Source organism: Danio rerio, chromosome 21 (genome assembly GCF_052040795.2).
Source record: "Danio rerio strain M-AB ecotype USA chromosome 21, GRCz13ab, whole genome shotgun sequence".
In the NCBI taxonomy this organism is placed as follows: Eukaryota; Metazoa; Chordata; class Actinopteri; order Cypriniformes; family Danionidae; genus Danio; species Danio rerio.
The window spans coordinates 6,676,944-6,693,774 of NC_141041.1; the positions used below are offsets into that span (position 1 = coordinate 6,676,944).

The 16,831-nt window shown below is 35.2% G+C and overlaps 1 protein-coding gene and 2 long non-coding RNA genes across 9 annotated transcripts in view; 2 read left to right on the forward strand and 1 right to left on the reverse strand.

Annotated features, from left to right (window-relative positions):
- LOC137488778 (uncharacterized) overlaps positions 1–16,831 on the reverse strand; it is a 200,591-nt gene that overhangs the window by 29,356 nt on the left and 154,404 nt on the right. The gene's annotated exons all lie outside the window — the stretch shown is intronic.
- stbd1 (starch binding domain 1) lies at positions 1,058–16,349 on the forward strand. 6 transcript variants are annotated; one of them, XR_015519929.1, is made up of 3 exons: positions 1,058–1,406; positions 13,594–15,177; positions 15,867–16,349. XR_015519929.1 is itself a non-coding variant. In XM_087300656.1 (2 exons), exons 1-2 carry the CDS (start codon positions 1,142–1,144, stop codon positions 14,928–14,930), a joined length of 1,602 nt encoding a protein of 533 aa, XP_087156782.1. In that variant the 5' UTR covers positions 1,058–1,141; the 3' UTR covers positions 14,931–15,424. The 6 variants fall into 6 exon arrangements, 2 of the variants coding, with proteins under 2 accessions (XP_087156782.1, XP_087156783.1); XR_015519930.1 differs by having other exon boundaries at positions 13,594–15,164; XR_015519931.1 differs by having other exon boundaries at positions 13,597–15,177.
- Positions 3,813–7,732, forward strand: LOC147838731 (uncharacterized). 2 transcript variants are annotated; one of them, XR_015519986.1, is made up of 3 exons: positions 3,813–5,011; positions 5,606–5,899; positions 6,040–7,732. It is a non-coding gene; the product is annotated as an uncharacterized LOC147838731 (long non-coding RNA). The 2 variants fall into 2 exon arrangements; XR_015519987.1 differs by having other exon boundaries at positions 4,038–4,890.

A 16,831-nucleotide genomic window follows, 5' to 3' on the forward strand; every position in this document is an offset into this window, starting at 1 on the left:
CTCAGGCCCTTTAACATATCACAACTGTTTCTTTTAGGATTTAATCAAATCCCCCAAAATACAGTGTAATCAACTGGGAGGTTATCAGATATTTTTATGCTGCTCTATTCAGATCTAGAGTAAGTTTCACATCTAATCAATAACTAAACTTTGACTCCGTCTTGTTCTGAGCAAAGACACACAATATCATCAGCACTGAGCGTGATACAATCACAGAACGGGAGTGTTTATGTGTCTCTGAATGAGCCTTACTTTTTGCAACAACATTGCTGAAATTGTCAGTAATTCGATTGTTATTAAAAGCATTCCTTGTATAAAACAAGTGTAATTTTTAAGTGCAATGTATAAATAAATGAACAAAAATATAAGAATATACTGAAAAATGTAAAAAGTTAAAATAAAAATAATTCAGCAAACTGTAAAAACAAAGTACAAAGTGAATTTTCAGCAAAATGCACTGTAAAAATGCTGGGTGGCACAAAATTCTTTCATGTTGTCCCAACACAAATTGGTTAAGTTAACTTAATTGTTTTTTATATATTAAAGTGGAATGAACTAAACAATTATGCTGCAATTATGCATAGCAGAAAAAACAACTAACATAAATAATAACAATAATAATTATAACAATACATAATAAAAAATAACTATATATATATATATATATATATATATATATATATATATATATATATATATATATATATATATATATACATACACATACATACACATACAAACACACATATATATACATACATACACATACAAACACACACATTATATATATATATATATATATATTTATTATTTAATATTTATTGGTATGATTATTATTGTTATTATTTATGCTAGTTGTTTTTTCTGCTATGCTTTGCTCATATACCCTACCCATGGATGTCATGCCAATAAAGTGAAAGGGGGAGAGAGAGAGAGAGAGAGAGAGAGAGAGAGAGAGAGAGAGAGAGAGAGAGAGAGAGAGAGAGAGAGAGAGCCTATCGGCGGCGTGCACACCTGATTGCAGGGTTTCTTTTCATCTCCTGCCGCATCAGAGGGTCATTTGTCCCGCGGCGCTGAGAATGAAGTGATCACCCGTTACTGATACTTCTCTCTGCTGAATCCGTTCACCCGCAGCACCGACATGAAGAAAAGCCAACCGATCGCTCTGGACGGCCGCGATATTCAGTCGCTGCTGGACGCGGTCGGCGGATTCGGCTCGGTGATCGCCGTTGGGATCATTGCCATGCTGTCGGTGTGCGCCGCTTTCTTCATTTACAGATCCTTTAGAGGTCAGCGCGGGAAGACGGACGAGATTAACGGCAAAGAAACGACGGTGGCAACTGGAGAGGAAAGCGCAGTTCGGAGGAGGAAAACAGAGAAGGATGATCGACCTACCGAGTCAACAGGTAAAGCACACGGACAATTGTTGAAGCTTGGTGAGCTACACAAAATGATAGCTGACTTTCTTTTAAGAACCCCACATTAATTGTTCCCTAGTCATATAGCCTGTCGGGTAGTCTAATAGTTTGTTTTGAGAATTAACGTTAACTCATGTCTGTGTGTAACGGCCGTTAACGGAAAATTGTGTGTTCAGAGAGCGGCCCGCGCTGTTTCGTCCTGTCAGAAAACTTAGCCAATCAGAAATGTTTTCTGCAAATTAATCATTCTTGAAAACGACGACATTAATTTCAGGGGCCCAAATTGGGTTATATAAAAAGGCTATAAATGTTAATTATATTATTCTTTTATTTTCCTCGCGTTAATACGGAAGCGTAGAGCTGCCACCCAGGTAAAAAAAATATGAGCTTTATCACGTTTGTACAATATACTTTTCACGTTCTTACAATAAAATATCACGTTTGTACAATATAATATCACGTTTGTACAATATACTTTTCACGTTCTTACAATATAATATCACGTTTGTACAATATAATATCACGTTTGTACAATATACTTTTCACGTTCTTACAATAAAATATCACGTTTGTACAATATAATATCACGTTTGTACAATATACTTTTCACGTTCTTACAATATAATATCACGTTTGTACAATATACTTTTCACGTTTGTACAATATAATATCACGTTTGTACAATATAATATCACGTTTGTACAATATAATATCACGTTTGTACAATATACTTTTCACGTTTGTACAATATAATATCACGTTTGTACAATATAATATCACGTTTGTACAATATACTTTTCACGTTTGTACAATATAATATCACGTTTGTACAATATAATTATCACGTTCTTACAATATAATATCATGTTTGTACAATATAATTATCACGTTATTTGCCGCCATACGTGCGCACAGATGATGATGTGCGCGCGCGGGACTTTTTTTCTCGCGCTGGATCAGTTGAGTGCGCGCGTGAAGATCCCCTGTGCGCTCGCGTATGTAATCTGCTCACGGTTCACTTCTAAACGCGCGCAAACATCACTGCTGCGCTCGATTAATATTGGCATTGATTTGCCGACATACCACGTCGACTCCTACGACAAACTGAAGCCCTTTGGAATCTGTATAAATAGAGCCATTGATGGGTTTTCGAGAGCTATGATTTGGCTTCATGCCTTTTCAACAAACAGTGATCCCAAAATTATTGCTGGTTATTTCATAGCAGAAGTTGAAAAGAGGCTTGGGACACCTTCCTGGATTCGCTCCGATCTGGGAACAGAAAATGTCACAATGGCAGACATGCAAAGATTCTTGCGATGGAGTATGGATCATAACGTCAATAACTGTTTTATTACTGGGTCTAGTAATCACAATCAGTAGCTGCAAAATTTCCCCATGTCTTCAAGCATAAAATAGAACTTAATTAATTCAGTAAAACGAGACATTTTCTCACGCTCTGATCGCACCAGTAGCCTAAGCAATAAAGTTTTCACGTAATAACGTGATAATTATATTGTACAAACATGATATTATATTGTAAGAACGTGACAATTATATTGTACAAACGTGATATTATATTGTACAAACGTGATATTATATTGTACAAACGTGATATTATATTGTACAAACGTGATATTATATTGTACAAACGTGATATTATATTGTACAAACGTGAAAAGTATATTGTACAAACGTGATATTATATTGTACAAACGCGATATTATATTGTAAGAACGTGAAAAGTATATTGTACAAACGTGATATTATATTGTACAAACGTGATATTATATTGTAAGAACGTGAAAAGTATATTGTACAAACGTGATATTATATTGTACAAACGTGATATTATATTGTACAAACGTGATATTATATTGTACAAACGTGATATTATATTGTACAAACGTGATATTATATTGTAAGAACGTGAAAAGTATATTGTACAAACGTGATATTGTATTGTACAAACGTGAAACTATATTGTACAAACGTGATATTATATTGTACAAACGTGATATTATATTGTACAAACGTGATATTATATTGTACAAACGTGATATTGTATTGTAAGAACCTGAAAAGTATATTGTACAAACGTGATATTATATTGTACAAACGTGATAATTATATTGTACAAACGTGATATTATATTGTACGAACGTGAAAAGTATATTGTACAAACGTGATGTTATATTGTAAGAACGTGAAAAGTATATTGTACAAACGTGATAAAGCTCAGATTTTTTTTTTTACCTGGGTGGCAGCTCTACGCTTCCGTAAATTTTAGCGCTAAATTATTGAGGTAAAGTTGTTTTATATTCGCAGATTTATTCATTTTCGCGCTCTCTATTTTGGTTACCACGCTACTTTAAATACTTTGAAATGAAAGACTTCAAAACAACATAAGCACTATTTACTTGACTGTGAACAATGCCACTTTGATAGTTATTGGCTACGAATATGATTACCCCATTTAGAATTCTTAAACAATCAATTTCTGAAAGTATATTATTAAAGAGAAAGTCTGAATGTGCGATAGAACCAACTTTACCTTAGTCACTAAATTTAGGTCAAGCTCAACTCTGGAAGAAAAGAGGATTTGATACTCTAAAAATGGTGGTAAATAAAATATAGCACAAAAAATGGATCTGTTGGCTCGTATTTATAAGGGAACTAATATTAAGGCAGACCTGTAGCCAGCCTCATGAAAGAAGTGGACTTTTTTTTTTTTTTACCTCATTTAGGCTATTTAATTATGTGATTTAAATAGTGACATTTTAAGCACTATGTAAGCTGAAATAGATTCTATGGTCATCATAAACAAAAAAAAGGTTAATTTAAAAATTCAGGGATAACAATAATAGCCAAAATAATTTTTATATTGGTCGCTTTTATTTAAAATTTTTATTGATCTTTTTTGTTTCAAGAATGAGATCCAAGATTTTAAATAAAATGTACTTGTAAAACTACTTTTTTTCTATTTTAAAACAATACAGTTGCGAAAGATTACTTTACTTGCGTCAGATTGTAGGCTATGTTTTCTTGCACAGCTGGATGTTGGACTCATGAAAAATAATTGTCTGCATTGGCCAAAACTGATTAGCTGAGGGCGAACACTAAAGCGACAGCCAACGAAGGATTCCACTTCATCTTAAAGCCTTTTTTGATGGGTTATTTATGAAAAGCCAAGATAGGACAAATGAGGTCATGTTTGGGACAAATTCTGGGCCTTTGTCAATAAGGGGTTGGTCTTTCGAACCACTTGAACCCCCCTCCTGGCTACAGGCCTAGGGATACATAGCACCTATATCTTTGGTGATGGTAATATGTCGCACCTTATCTGCACCAAAGAACAACTTAAGAACCATTACTGGTGTTAGAATAGCATTGAAACTGGTCTTCCTATAATTAACGATCAAAAGAACCACTTATAAATAAATAGTACAAGGGCGTAGATTCACTCTTGACACTGGTGGGAACATACATCTCTAGAGCGCATTCATTTTGCTTTTTTTTTTTTTGGACTTTTAAAAACATGAATAAAGTACTTAATAATATAAAATAAACACTTAATAATACATATAACAATCACGGTACATGCTGCAAAAGTAAATTTAAATGATTTTACTGCAATCGGGCTTTAAGGAGGTGTGAATGTAGAGAAACGTAGAGAAGTGTAAGATGCAATGTAACTGTTTCATTCCAATTTGTTTTTCGTATGTAAGTCAAAATCAAAACTTCGATTTACTCAAATTTACTGAATAAATTGCACTGCCTTGATTAGTATTACAGTGAACTCGTAGTGAACTTGACTTTGTGCACATGTAGGTTACTAAGGGCTGACGGAGCATTATTTTATTAGGTTGATTAAATTATTTGTATAAACATCCGTCCAAGCCAATTATACACCCTTGAAATAGTACATCAACTAAAGAACTGCTGAAGAACCAAATTGTGTGTGTATATTATTTAAAAAAGGCCTAATCTAAAATGTTTCAAATATATATATATATATATATATATATATATATATATATATATATATATATATATTAATAATAATTAAAATAAACATGTTCATTAAAGGGGGCATATTACGCTAAATCACTTTTATAAGGGATTTTAACACAGTTGTGGCAACAATCTGTGAATATAACCAGCCTCCAGTGGTGAAAAAATACATTCAGTGGTCCCTCCTTAATCATGGGAGTTACGCTCTCAAAATAACCCACAACAGGCGGAATCCTCAAAGTAGTCAGCTTTATTTTTTTCAATTATTTTAGATGTTTTAAGCCTGTAAAAACCCCCACAATACACTTTTCTCAGACAGGCATTAACATTTTCACACTTTCGTTTTTTTAAACACTTACGTTATTTTCCTCCTTTATGTAACGAACCAAAAAAAAATGTTATTACATAATCGTGCCCTGAAGCAAAGTAACTTCTATCTTTCTTTAGCATGTCCACAAGTCTGACTTTTTGTGCGATGGTTAGCATCTTTCTCTGCTTTTTGGGTGCTACAGCAGGTGCCTTTGACGGTGCAGAACTTTCAACATTGTGGGGTTTGTTGAGGAGAAAACTTGCAAACAGTACTTCAGAGTCACACTGCTAGCGATCGAAGGTTTATGTGAATTTGGCAAGCTGAACGCATTCTGCACGGTACAGGAGACCAGGCAAGGCGTACACTCAAAAAAAAGACTTTTGCTGCTTCTTCAAACTACTGATCTAAAAGGAGTTGAAACAACACAATTGTACAGGTTTTTTAGGACAACTTAATTGTTTTATGTTCAATCCACTTAAATTTGTAAAAAATGAATAAGTTAACTTAATCGATTTGAGTTGGGACAACAAGTATTGTGTGGAAACCAGCATTTTATTACAGTGTAGACTGATTGACAATGGTCTACAGCCAATCAGAATGCAAAACACAATGCACTGATAAGGTCACAGAACACAATGTGCTGTAAAAAAAAAAAAAAAAAACGCATGTCGAATTTAACTAAAAAAAATTGCGAAAGGTGAACCGCGTTATTGCAAGGACTACTCTGTTTTTTTTTTCTTTCTTAGAAACACTTTGATTGACATTCTCCCTTTAGGTGTCATCAAATGGGGAAAAGCCTGCCCATTAGTGAAGATCTCTCCTTTATTAGCATATGACGTTAGTCTTTTTTTGAATTTGCCACTATGCAGACACAGGCATTTGCAGCTCCGCCCTCTTTTGAAAGGAGCACAATCTAAATTTAAAGCGACTATCACCAAAATGACAATGGTTTTAAAGGGTCACGAAACACCAAAACACATTTTTTGAGCTGTTGACAGTCGTATATGTGTCCCACACTGCTAAAAACACTATTAAGACACCTATATTTCACTAAAAAGTGTAAATTGGTTGTTTTTGCGTTATTTCAAGCAAATTAGTACTTCCGGTTTGAAACGAATTTTTGAAGCTGCGTCACGGCCATGACATAATAGCGTTGTATTCCAGCGTGCAGACTGGGCATCTGTGCCAGAGTGTGTCTTATTACGTCTTACAGTGTGATGCATTAATGCATTAGTAAGGCTTGGTTCAAACCAATCAGCGCGCTCTATTGTGCAACTTCATTAATATTCATTAGTCACAGTGTTTAGACGGCAGAGACGCCACATTGTATTGGCAAAACAAGCGTGAAGTGTTGCGTTTATAGTTTGCTGCCGTTAAGTTTCGTTTTCATTTTCTCTCTGTGAGAGCTCAGAGTCACGTGTGGATTAACAGTGTACGCGACGCGCGACAACAATAACTTACGAGTCTAAGGAGGATTATTGTTTACCTGAGAGCTGTTCTCATCTGCAAACGCTGAGATCCGGATTCGCTTGTAGTATTCTCTTAATAAAGACGCGGCTCTAGTTGCTGGTGATTGTCCTGTCTCTACAGATTTGGTAAGTGAGCGACCAGTGCTCTGTTTATTCAGTTTACTCATATCTAACAAACTATTGCACAGAGTGTAAACATGTTAGCACCACAACCAAACTTTAACCTTGTGTAGGGTTTCTACCGCATTTAGTGACCGGAATAACACACACGGCTTTCTGACACTACTTGCTGTGTGCATCTAAGTTTCCGGGAAATGCGGAGGGTTTTTTTCTCTCATTCGCTGTGCGGTATCAAACATTGCAGGAAAAATACACGCTTAGAGCAGATCCTCGAATCAAATATCTCGTTTGTCGCGAGGGACATGAATGAATTCCCTGATTGAAAGAGTCAAACTGCAGTTAAAGTCCACCATTTAATAATTTGGCAAATAATTCGACTACAGATGTCCATGTAGGTTAAACACCATCACTTTCTACTGTGTGTGTGTGTGTGTGTGTGTGTGTGTGTGTGTGTGTGTGTGTGTGTGTGTGTATATTTTGACTCTGAACCTCGCGCTTGCCCAAATAGACACTCCCACACCATCCCACTTTTCTTACTCCGACACTCCCCCCTAAACAGAGCTGGACACGCCCACTTTTCTGACTTTTTCTACAGTAGAGGTGTGAAAACACCCTGCTAAAAACGAGGGGGTTTCATGGCCCTTTAAAGAGTTATAAAACATTATGTGTGGGGTATTTTGAGCTGAAACTTCACATACCCACTCTAGGGACATCAGAGAGTTATTTTACATCTTGTAAAAATGGGTATAATAGGTCCCCTTTAAAATCTACACTAGCATTGCTACGCCTTGTTTCAAAAATATAAATCTGTTCATTCAGTTAAAAAATCTTTTTTTTTTTTAGCTTTTTTAATCAATTGTGATTAGTCTTTTTATTATTGTATTGAAACATGATTGCAGTGGCACAGTAGGTAGTGCTGTCGTCTCACAGCAAGGTCGCTGGTTCGAGTCTCGGCTGGGTCAGTTGGTGTTTCTGTGTGGAGTTTGCATGTTCTCCCTGCGTTTGCGTGGGTTTCGTCCGGGTGCTCCGGTTTCCCCCACATTCCAAACACATGCGGGATAGGTGAAATTGGTAGGCTAAATTGTCAGTAGTATATGAGTGTGAATGGGTGGTTCAGATGGGTTGCAGCTGGAAGGGCATCCGCTGCGTAAAACATGTGCTGGATGAGTTGGCAGTTCATTCCGCTGTGGCGACCCCAGATTAATAAAAGAGACTAAGCCGTAAATGACTGAAGGAATGAAACATAATACTCTTTATATTCAGGGTGTCTGCTGGGTCTTAAAACAAACAAAACAACATTTTAGACCTTGAAAAGTCTTAAATTCACAGAAATTTTGTGTTGAATGTCTTAAGGAATTTTTATACAGGTCTTAATTTTAAATGTGGTCGAAGTAATGTCACCAACAATCCTACTAAATATATATATATATATATATATATATATATATATATATATATATATATATATATATATATATATATATATATATATATATATATATATAGTGTTTATATTTATATTTAGTTTTTTATTGCAAGGAAATGTTTATTCCACAACAGCTGTTAGATATTTTACAGCAATTTTTAAAAAAAAAAAATTATCTAAACAGAAAAACTAAAAACACAATTCCTCATGATCATTACAGCAATATATCCCTTTATGTAATCTTCAATTTACACAAAAACTATTTACAGAATAAAGTTGAAAAGTAAACATAATATTTATAACTGGCACGAAACTTAAGGTTTATAACAGGAACGATTTAGGTAGAATAGGAGTTGAAGAGTTAATTCGGACCAAAAGCAAACAAATATATATTTTTTGATTGTTTGTGTAGTTTTCTTCATATTAAATATTAACAATGTCAAACTTGTTATTTAGAAAAAAAAAAAAATCATGTTGAAAAAAAGTCTATACAACTAGAGTTGTTTTGACACATCAAAATATGAGGTTAAGATTTTTTTTTTTCAATTCTATTGGTCCAACCGGGCCATTGCTAAAAATCCTTAGTGTTTATCCTCGTGTAAGTCTAAAATCTCATTCATAATGGTCTTAAAAGGCTCCTAAAAAGGCTTAAATTTGACTTGATGAAACCTGCAGAAACCCTGATATATTTCTTTGTCACCCTATAAAATTGAAACATTAAAAAGCTTGTGCATATGCAGTATAAAAACGCCTAATATGGTCCTACTGGCGATTCTATTCCTGTTTTTGTGCGTGCTGTTTGAAGGTCAAAAAAATAACTGACAGTGACTCTTGTTCAGCCGCCAGAATACAAGATGATGCCAATGTCGTGACAGTACTAAAGTTGAAGGCAGCTCTAATACCGCATTTCATTTCATAGAGCCAAAAGCGGAAACATAAACTTAAAGACCACAGCTTTCCTGCCTCGTAAGCACTAGCAATTCATTCTACAAAGCCAATTAGTTGATTAGTTTGTGTATAGTAAGTCACAAGCTCAAGGCCACTGTTCTGAACATGGTTGTTTTCAGTGCTCAGTGACTTTACACATTTTTGGATGCATTCCTACTCAGTTACTGATTATGTTTTGTTGATACAGTTGAAGTCTGAATTATTATCCCCCTGTTTATTTTCCCCCCAATTTCTGTTAAAGAGAGAGATTTTTTTTCAATACATTTCTAAACATAATAGTTTTAATAACTCATTTCTAATAACTGATTTATTTTAACTTTGCCATGATGACAGTAAATAATATTTGACTAGATATTTTTCAAGACACTTCTATACAGCTTAAAAGGCAATTTAAAGGCTTAACTAGATTAATTAGATTAACTAGGCAGGTTAGGGTAATTAGGCAAGTTATTGAAAAACAATGGTTTGTTCTGTAGACTATCGGGAAAAAAGTAGCTTAAAAAATTCCAATAATTTTGACCTTAAAATGTTTTTTTTTTTATATATTAAAATCTGCTTTTATTCTAGCCGAAATAAAACAAATAAGACTTTCTTCCGAAGAAAAAAATATTATCAGACATACTGTGGAAATTTCCTTGCTCTGTTAAACATAATTTGGGAAATATTTAAAAAAGAAAAAAAAAATAAATCAAGGGGGCTAATAATTCTGACTTTTCAACTTTATAATAATAGATGAATAGACATTGTGCCAGATACCACAGTAGAGTAACTTCAGCTGTAGGTTATATTTAGATTAAAAACAGTGAAATGCACTTTCCTGGTAAACCAACCGTTTTTCACATTACAAATATAGTAATAAAATGAACAATAAACACAATAAAACTGATTTAGATACAGATTTAGATACAATGACACTACATAATATATAAGCGCAATATTACACTCATAGCAGTGCGATATGGCTGTATATCGGCACTGGTGGGAGGAGTACGTTTGACTCAAGGCCACAGGCTGAGTGCGTAACTGTGCATTCACACGGCACTTCAGCGTCAAAGCTTGACAGAAGCCGGTGTGAAAGTTGGGGCTGACGTGATCGTCATAGCAGCATCAGCCAATAAAAAATTAGTCAGCAATCTGCTACTGTCTGAGCTGGTGTATTTGCATACAGCGATCTGATTAGCTGACGCTTCCGTCTTCGCTTGAAAAGTTGAGAAAGTCCCAGTTGAGCTGACGCCCCATGTGAATGGGCTGTTAGTATCCCACCAGTGACAATATACAGCCACATCACACTGCTATAAGTGTAATATTGTGTTCATACAACAGTTCAATGGCATAATAGTGTATATAAAAAAGAAAATCAAACACCGAGTCTCAAAAACACTTTTGTAAGAGGAACTACTTTCTTTCTATTATTCAAAAGAAGGTAATGATTCGCACTCAATTGCTTCGTACTGTTGTTATTTTTACCTTTTCTTACATTTTACGGGTGATAACAGACAAACAGACGATTTTAATCTTTGGGTAATTTTCAAATGTAGAAAACTTTTAATGTCAACTGTTAGAATTTTATTGTATGGATGTACACCTGATTAATGATAATAGTTGATACACTTTATCTCTGTAGAGTGAGGTCGGAAATGGGAAGATTGTTTATTGTCATTGCTGTGAAGATTATAAGTTATTGTGTGATTAATGGATAATGAAATGAGAGTGACAGTTTAACTAATTGCACATTGTGATTGACTATGGAATATAAGGGTGGAGTTAGAGAATTGTGTCACACACTGAGGAAAGCTTTGTGCCGAAACGTCTGTTTGTCTGTTATCACCTGTAAAATGTAAGTGAAAGTAAAAATAAAAACAGTACGAAGCAATTGAGTGCGAATCATTACCTTCTTGATTAACGCACCATACCAAAGAAGTAACTAAAAAAACCGCAAGCGCGTTTTTTTCTTTCGCCATTCCTTCACATCTGCAGCTGACGCCAGAACAGCAGAAACCGTTACTTTTGTTAGCAAACACTACCACTATAAATACAGCGCTACGAAATACAAGAGAGAGAGATCAACTTAGAATGTCCCTTACCTGTTCTGTAATGATTTGTTTAGCTGTAGTTTAACACAAACAATAAAAAATGGGCTGTTTTTCTCCTTTAAGGACTTATTATGCTGTACTAGTCGCCACCTTGTGGCGGAACATTAACCGTCTTTGCTCTGCTCAGTATGACAGGCCATCAATGCGCTGAATCCATAGACTGTAAAATATATGGACGTAGTATCCGTGACGTCACCCATAGGTTTCTGAAGAGCGCAAAAGAAGCCACAAGTAGGCGCGGCCAACCGTCGCCATTTTGGTCACGCGTCATCACACCCACTGCGAGATACCAAACAAGGGCAAAGAGGCGGAGAGTGAGCGGAGCTACAGACACCTGCTAGCATTTAGCTTGGACCTGGTTCAGACACACTTTACTTTGGGAGAAATGCTTAATACTTTATCACCTGTGACTCGTTTGTGTTCTGACCACTTGTGCTTGGTTGTACACTATGTCAATAAAGTGTTTAGACTTTTAAAAACACTGCTGTAATACATTGAGCCACTAAACATTGTTCTTATGACGTTTTTCAACAGGAGGAAAACGCGAATTACTTACAAACACTTCAGATATAGTCTGTGTTAGTTACTGTAAGACTATTCATAAAATCCAGCATAACACTGTATGACAACGCTTCAGATGACTGTTCTAGAGCCCACAGCTAATCAATCTGACAGATTCTGGAGTGCATTACAGCTCTAAATATAAATATAAACGATAAATGATCTTAAATAAAACAAATACATGTATAGAGATGGTATATAAGTATATAACTTTACTCACATGGGAAACGGAGGCCACATGAATGGTTTGTGAGCACAATTTAGTTCACTCAGCATCCCATGCCATCTAATAATTATAGGAAACAAGTCCAAAAGGCAGTTGACTGTGTAAAGCCACATAAAACAACACAGAAATACGATGAATATGCCGAGTTCAGTGGCTAATCTGCAGGATTCAGCTGAGGTGAAGTGACGGCAACCAACGAGACCTAGCTGTCACTCAAGTGGCCACGCCCTTAATTATGCAAACTTAATATAACTTAATATAAAGGAAACGAATGAGTAATAAAAAAATTCACCCCCCTCACAGTTGTCATGAAGGGTGAAATTAGCTGTATTAACCAAAATCTTTTTTTGTACCAGGCTGTAAACACCTTTTTTTCTGCTGTAAAGTTGGCCATTCTAACAGTGGGCTCAATTGAAATTTGCTCTGTTTTGGAGCCAGGAGCGGCCAGGACTAGCGGAATTTCGGATGAATTGCAGTTTTAGTTACTTCCGTATTGGCTTCCTGAGGGAGAGCGGGAGGTTGCCGCTTGGCTGAATCTCCAAAATATGAATATTTAAAATATGCACTATCCTTATAAATAAACTGAATAGTTACAATTTACAACTGCATACTCGGCTAAAAAAGCCTCAAAAGTACATTATATTGTCCAACAGCTGCAATATTTGTCAAACTGTAGTTCTCTGCTTGCCACTCATGAGTGGAGTAATACAGAAGGATGAAGAGGCTGTACGAATGCTGATATCAAATTAACATCTCAAAGCTATCAGCCAATCAAATTCGAGAACCAGACAGAACTCTTGTATAAACAAATATATACTATATATTATATACTATATAATTATAACAATAAATTGACAAAAATGTAATGTACAAATAATATTTTCAGATGAAATAAAGGGATCAAGAGACAAGACTACTGTATGTTTACTGCTCATAGAGTTCCCATATTAATGTTTGATCACCTGAAGCGCTTGTGACGCGGGCGGCTAATGCATTTTCGTTCTCTTTTAGCAGAATGTCAAGATGCAAAGCAGAAAAAGCACCGCAGTGAATCCAGTTATTCGTCAGCCACCAACAATATACCTCTTCCTACTGAGGCAGCAGAGAAAGACCTGAATGAAAGCACTCTTAAGGATTTGGAGGAGATTACAGATGAGCTTCTAACAGACCTGGAACCTGAAATGGGAGACAAAACAGATTCTGATTTTGATCCGTGCATGGAAATAGATCCTGATGAAAACACAGAGTGTGAGGAAGATCATATTCGGCTAAAGGAGAATGATGATGGTGGATGTGAGGTTGTGGCGGATGCTTGTGTACGTTTGACGCAGTTAGACTGCCAGATTGAGAAAACTGAGGAATTTCTTGACAAACCGGAAGGAGGACAGAGTTTAGACACAGATGAGCCATCTGAAACTGAAAGCGCTCAGGATATCGTTTATCAAAGACGCCAAGATACTCTGCACAATTCTTCTTCATGCCAGTCGGTGGACCACAAACCCAGTAAGAATCACTTAGAGGAAGACATCAAGACAGCAGAGGAAGCATGCAAGAAGTTTGAAGATCATCACGACTGGCGCTTTGCACGGACGAATAACTTTGATTGCTGTTGTTGTGATAAGAAGATGGAGAGAATGAAAGGCCAGCCATGGTTTCCAATTGGAAGCTACGCAACAGACACTTTCACTCCAACTGTGGAGACCATGGTCAATCACTGTAGCAGGTTTGATTTCCAAAACTACTTGGGTTTCCAAACTGATAATACCTTCATTGGTGTGTCTTCGACGCAAATGAGTCTCTCACAAGAGAAGAAAGCCAATGAAGAAGGCGCATCGGTGGAAGTGAAACATGAGAAGAATCAGATTAGCATCATGGACGCCATCATGGACAATAACGAGTGGTTAAACGTAGGCGCGCCAGAGTTTAAAGATCGTCCTTGGCTTACACCAAATGCAAGCATTAATGAAGAAGGCAAACCCAAAGCTGATTTAGCCAAAGATGAGGAGGAGCTGGCCAATAAAAGAGTAGCAACCGTTCCACCTTTAGCGCAAACGGTTAGTGTGACCTTCAGGATTCACTACATCACACACTCTGCACTCCAGCTGGTGGCTGTGACTGGGAGTCTACAGGAACTGGGGGCCTGGGAGAGTTTTATTCCACTACAAAGAGCCAAAGACGGGTTCTGGGCAAACACCGTCAGCCTCCCTGTGGAGAGCCAGGTGGAGTGGAAGTTCGTCCTGGTGGAAGATGGACGAATCTCTCGCTGGGAGGAGTGTGGGAACCGCTATCTGTGCTTGACAAGCCAAGATGAAGAAGTCTATCTTGAGAAATGCTGGGGATGTTGCTGAAAAACTTTTTTTTTTTTAGGGCTGCACGATTAATCACAAAATTGCGAGATGGTTTGCCAAAACAATTATTAAGTACTTATTATTTACTTACCCTCAAATTGTCAATTTTATAGGAGTTTATTATTCTGTTAAACACAATTTGGTTACCAAAATTCATGAAAATATACGTATTAAATCATCTATTAAAAATTGCTTGTGTTAAACATAAGAAAACCACATATGATATTTTGGAGGGTGAACAAACAATGTCAGAATTTAAGCCAATTTTCCACCATTTTGAATTTCGCCCCCTAGTGGTAATCGTTTCAAGAAGCCATTACCACTTCTTTATCTAGGCTCAATTAATGATTTCAATGACAGTACTGATTGTATGATTATATGCACAAAAACAGGGATAGTCTAATATACAGAAATTAAGGCAGCCATTAATATTAGAATTGTCATTTTACAGTTTTAAGAAACAAAACATTATCAAAAATATTGTTTTCCTGAAAGACTTGCTTTTTATTTTTCAGTGAATTTGGTACGGTACGATGAGTCTTTCCTGCTTTGTGTTATTTAGTAGTGTTTTTATTGGATTTTTAATATAATTTATGTATTTGATTATAATTTGGAATATTTTAATGTAATATATTTTTATAACAATAATAACAACAACAATCCAAATTTGGCCAAAAGTTGGACAAAATGTTGATATATAATAATAATAATAATAATAATAATAATGTAGTGTTTTCTATTGGATTTTTTATATAATTTAGGTGTTTGAATATAATTTGGATTATTTTTAACGTAATATATATTTTTAATAAGAAGAAGAACAATCCAAATTTGGCCAAAAGTTGGACAAAATGTTGATATATATAATATTAATTATTATTTTTATTATTATTATTATTGTTACTATTATTATTAAATATCTATGCTGGTATACAGTTGAAGTCAGAATTATTAGCCCTCCTGTTTATTTTTTTTCTCCAAGTTCTGTTTAACAGAGAGATTTTTTCAACACATTTCTAAACATACAGTAATAGTTTTAATAACTCATCTCTAATAACTGATTTATTTTATCTTTCCCATGATGACAGTAAATAATATTTTACTAGAATTTTTTCAAGACACTTCTATATAGCTTAAAGTGACATTTAAAGGCTTAACTAGGTTAATTAGGGTTACTAGGTAGAATAGGGTAATTAGCCAAATTATTGTATAACGATGGTTTGTTCTGTAGACTATTGAAAAAAATAGCTTAAAGGGGCTAATAATATTGACTCGAAAATGGCTTTTAAAAAATTAAAAACTGCTTTTATTCTATCCCAAATAAAACAAATAAGATTTTCTCCAGAAGAAAAAATATTATCAGACATACGGTGAAAATTTCCTTGCTCTGTTAAACATCATTTGTGAAATATTTAAAAAGAGAGGGGGGGGGCTAATAATTCTGACTTCAACTGTATATAACCCATCACCAAATTATGCAGCCCTAAAAAAAGCACAGCAAACCTCAATATGTTTTCAATTTCTTTTTCAAAATCGTCCAGCCCTATCATAGTAAATTCTTCCAGCTCTATACAGCAATAATAATCCATAGTGCATTATTACAATTCAGTATGTAAGATTGTATTGTAATATTATTGATTAATAATTAATTACTCTGATAAAGCATGAGGCTTTGAAACTGTTACTATAGCAATACGATTATAACGTTACAATTATGCACTTTTCTACATCAATTATTGATATGTGTGTTGATTATATCCAATTGTACTCTTAAGTGTCTGACCGTACAACTATAATCCTGTAACAGCACTGTACCAAAACTGAGAAAAGTCTTGTCTGTCATGTACCAGAGAACATCCTAATGCTTCCAGGAGTTGAAAACATCTTTTTGTATTGTACTG

What these genes read in the sequence shown, in the direction of transcription:
- stbd1 (XM_087300656.1), top strand. Translation starts at nt 1,142, where the DNA reads ATGAAGAAAAGCCAACCGATCGCTCTGGACGGCCGCGATATTCAGTCG. An exon ending in TCGACCTACCGAGTCAACAG is followed by an intron (nt 1,407 to 13,593) that starts GTAAAGCACACG and finishes GTTCTCTTTTAG; the next exon opens with CAGAATGTCAAGATGCAAAG.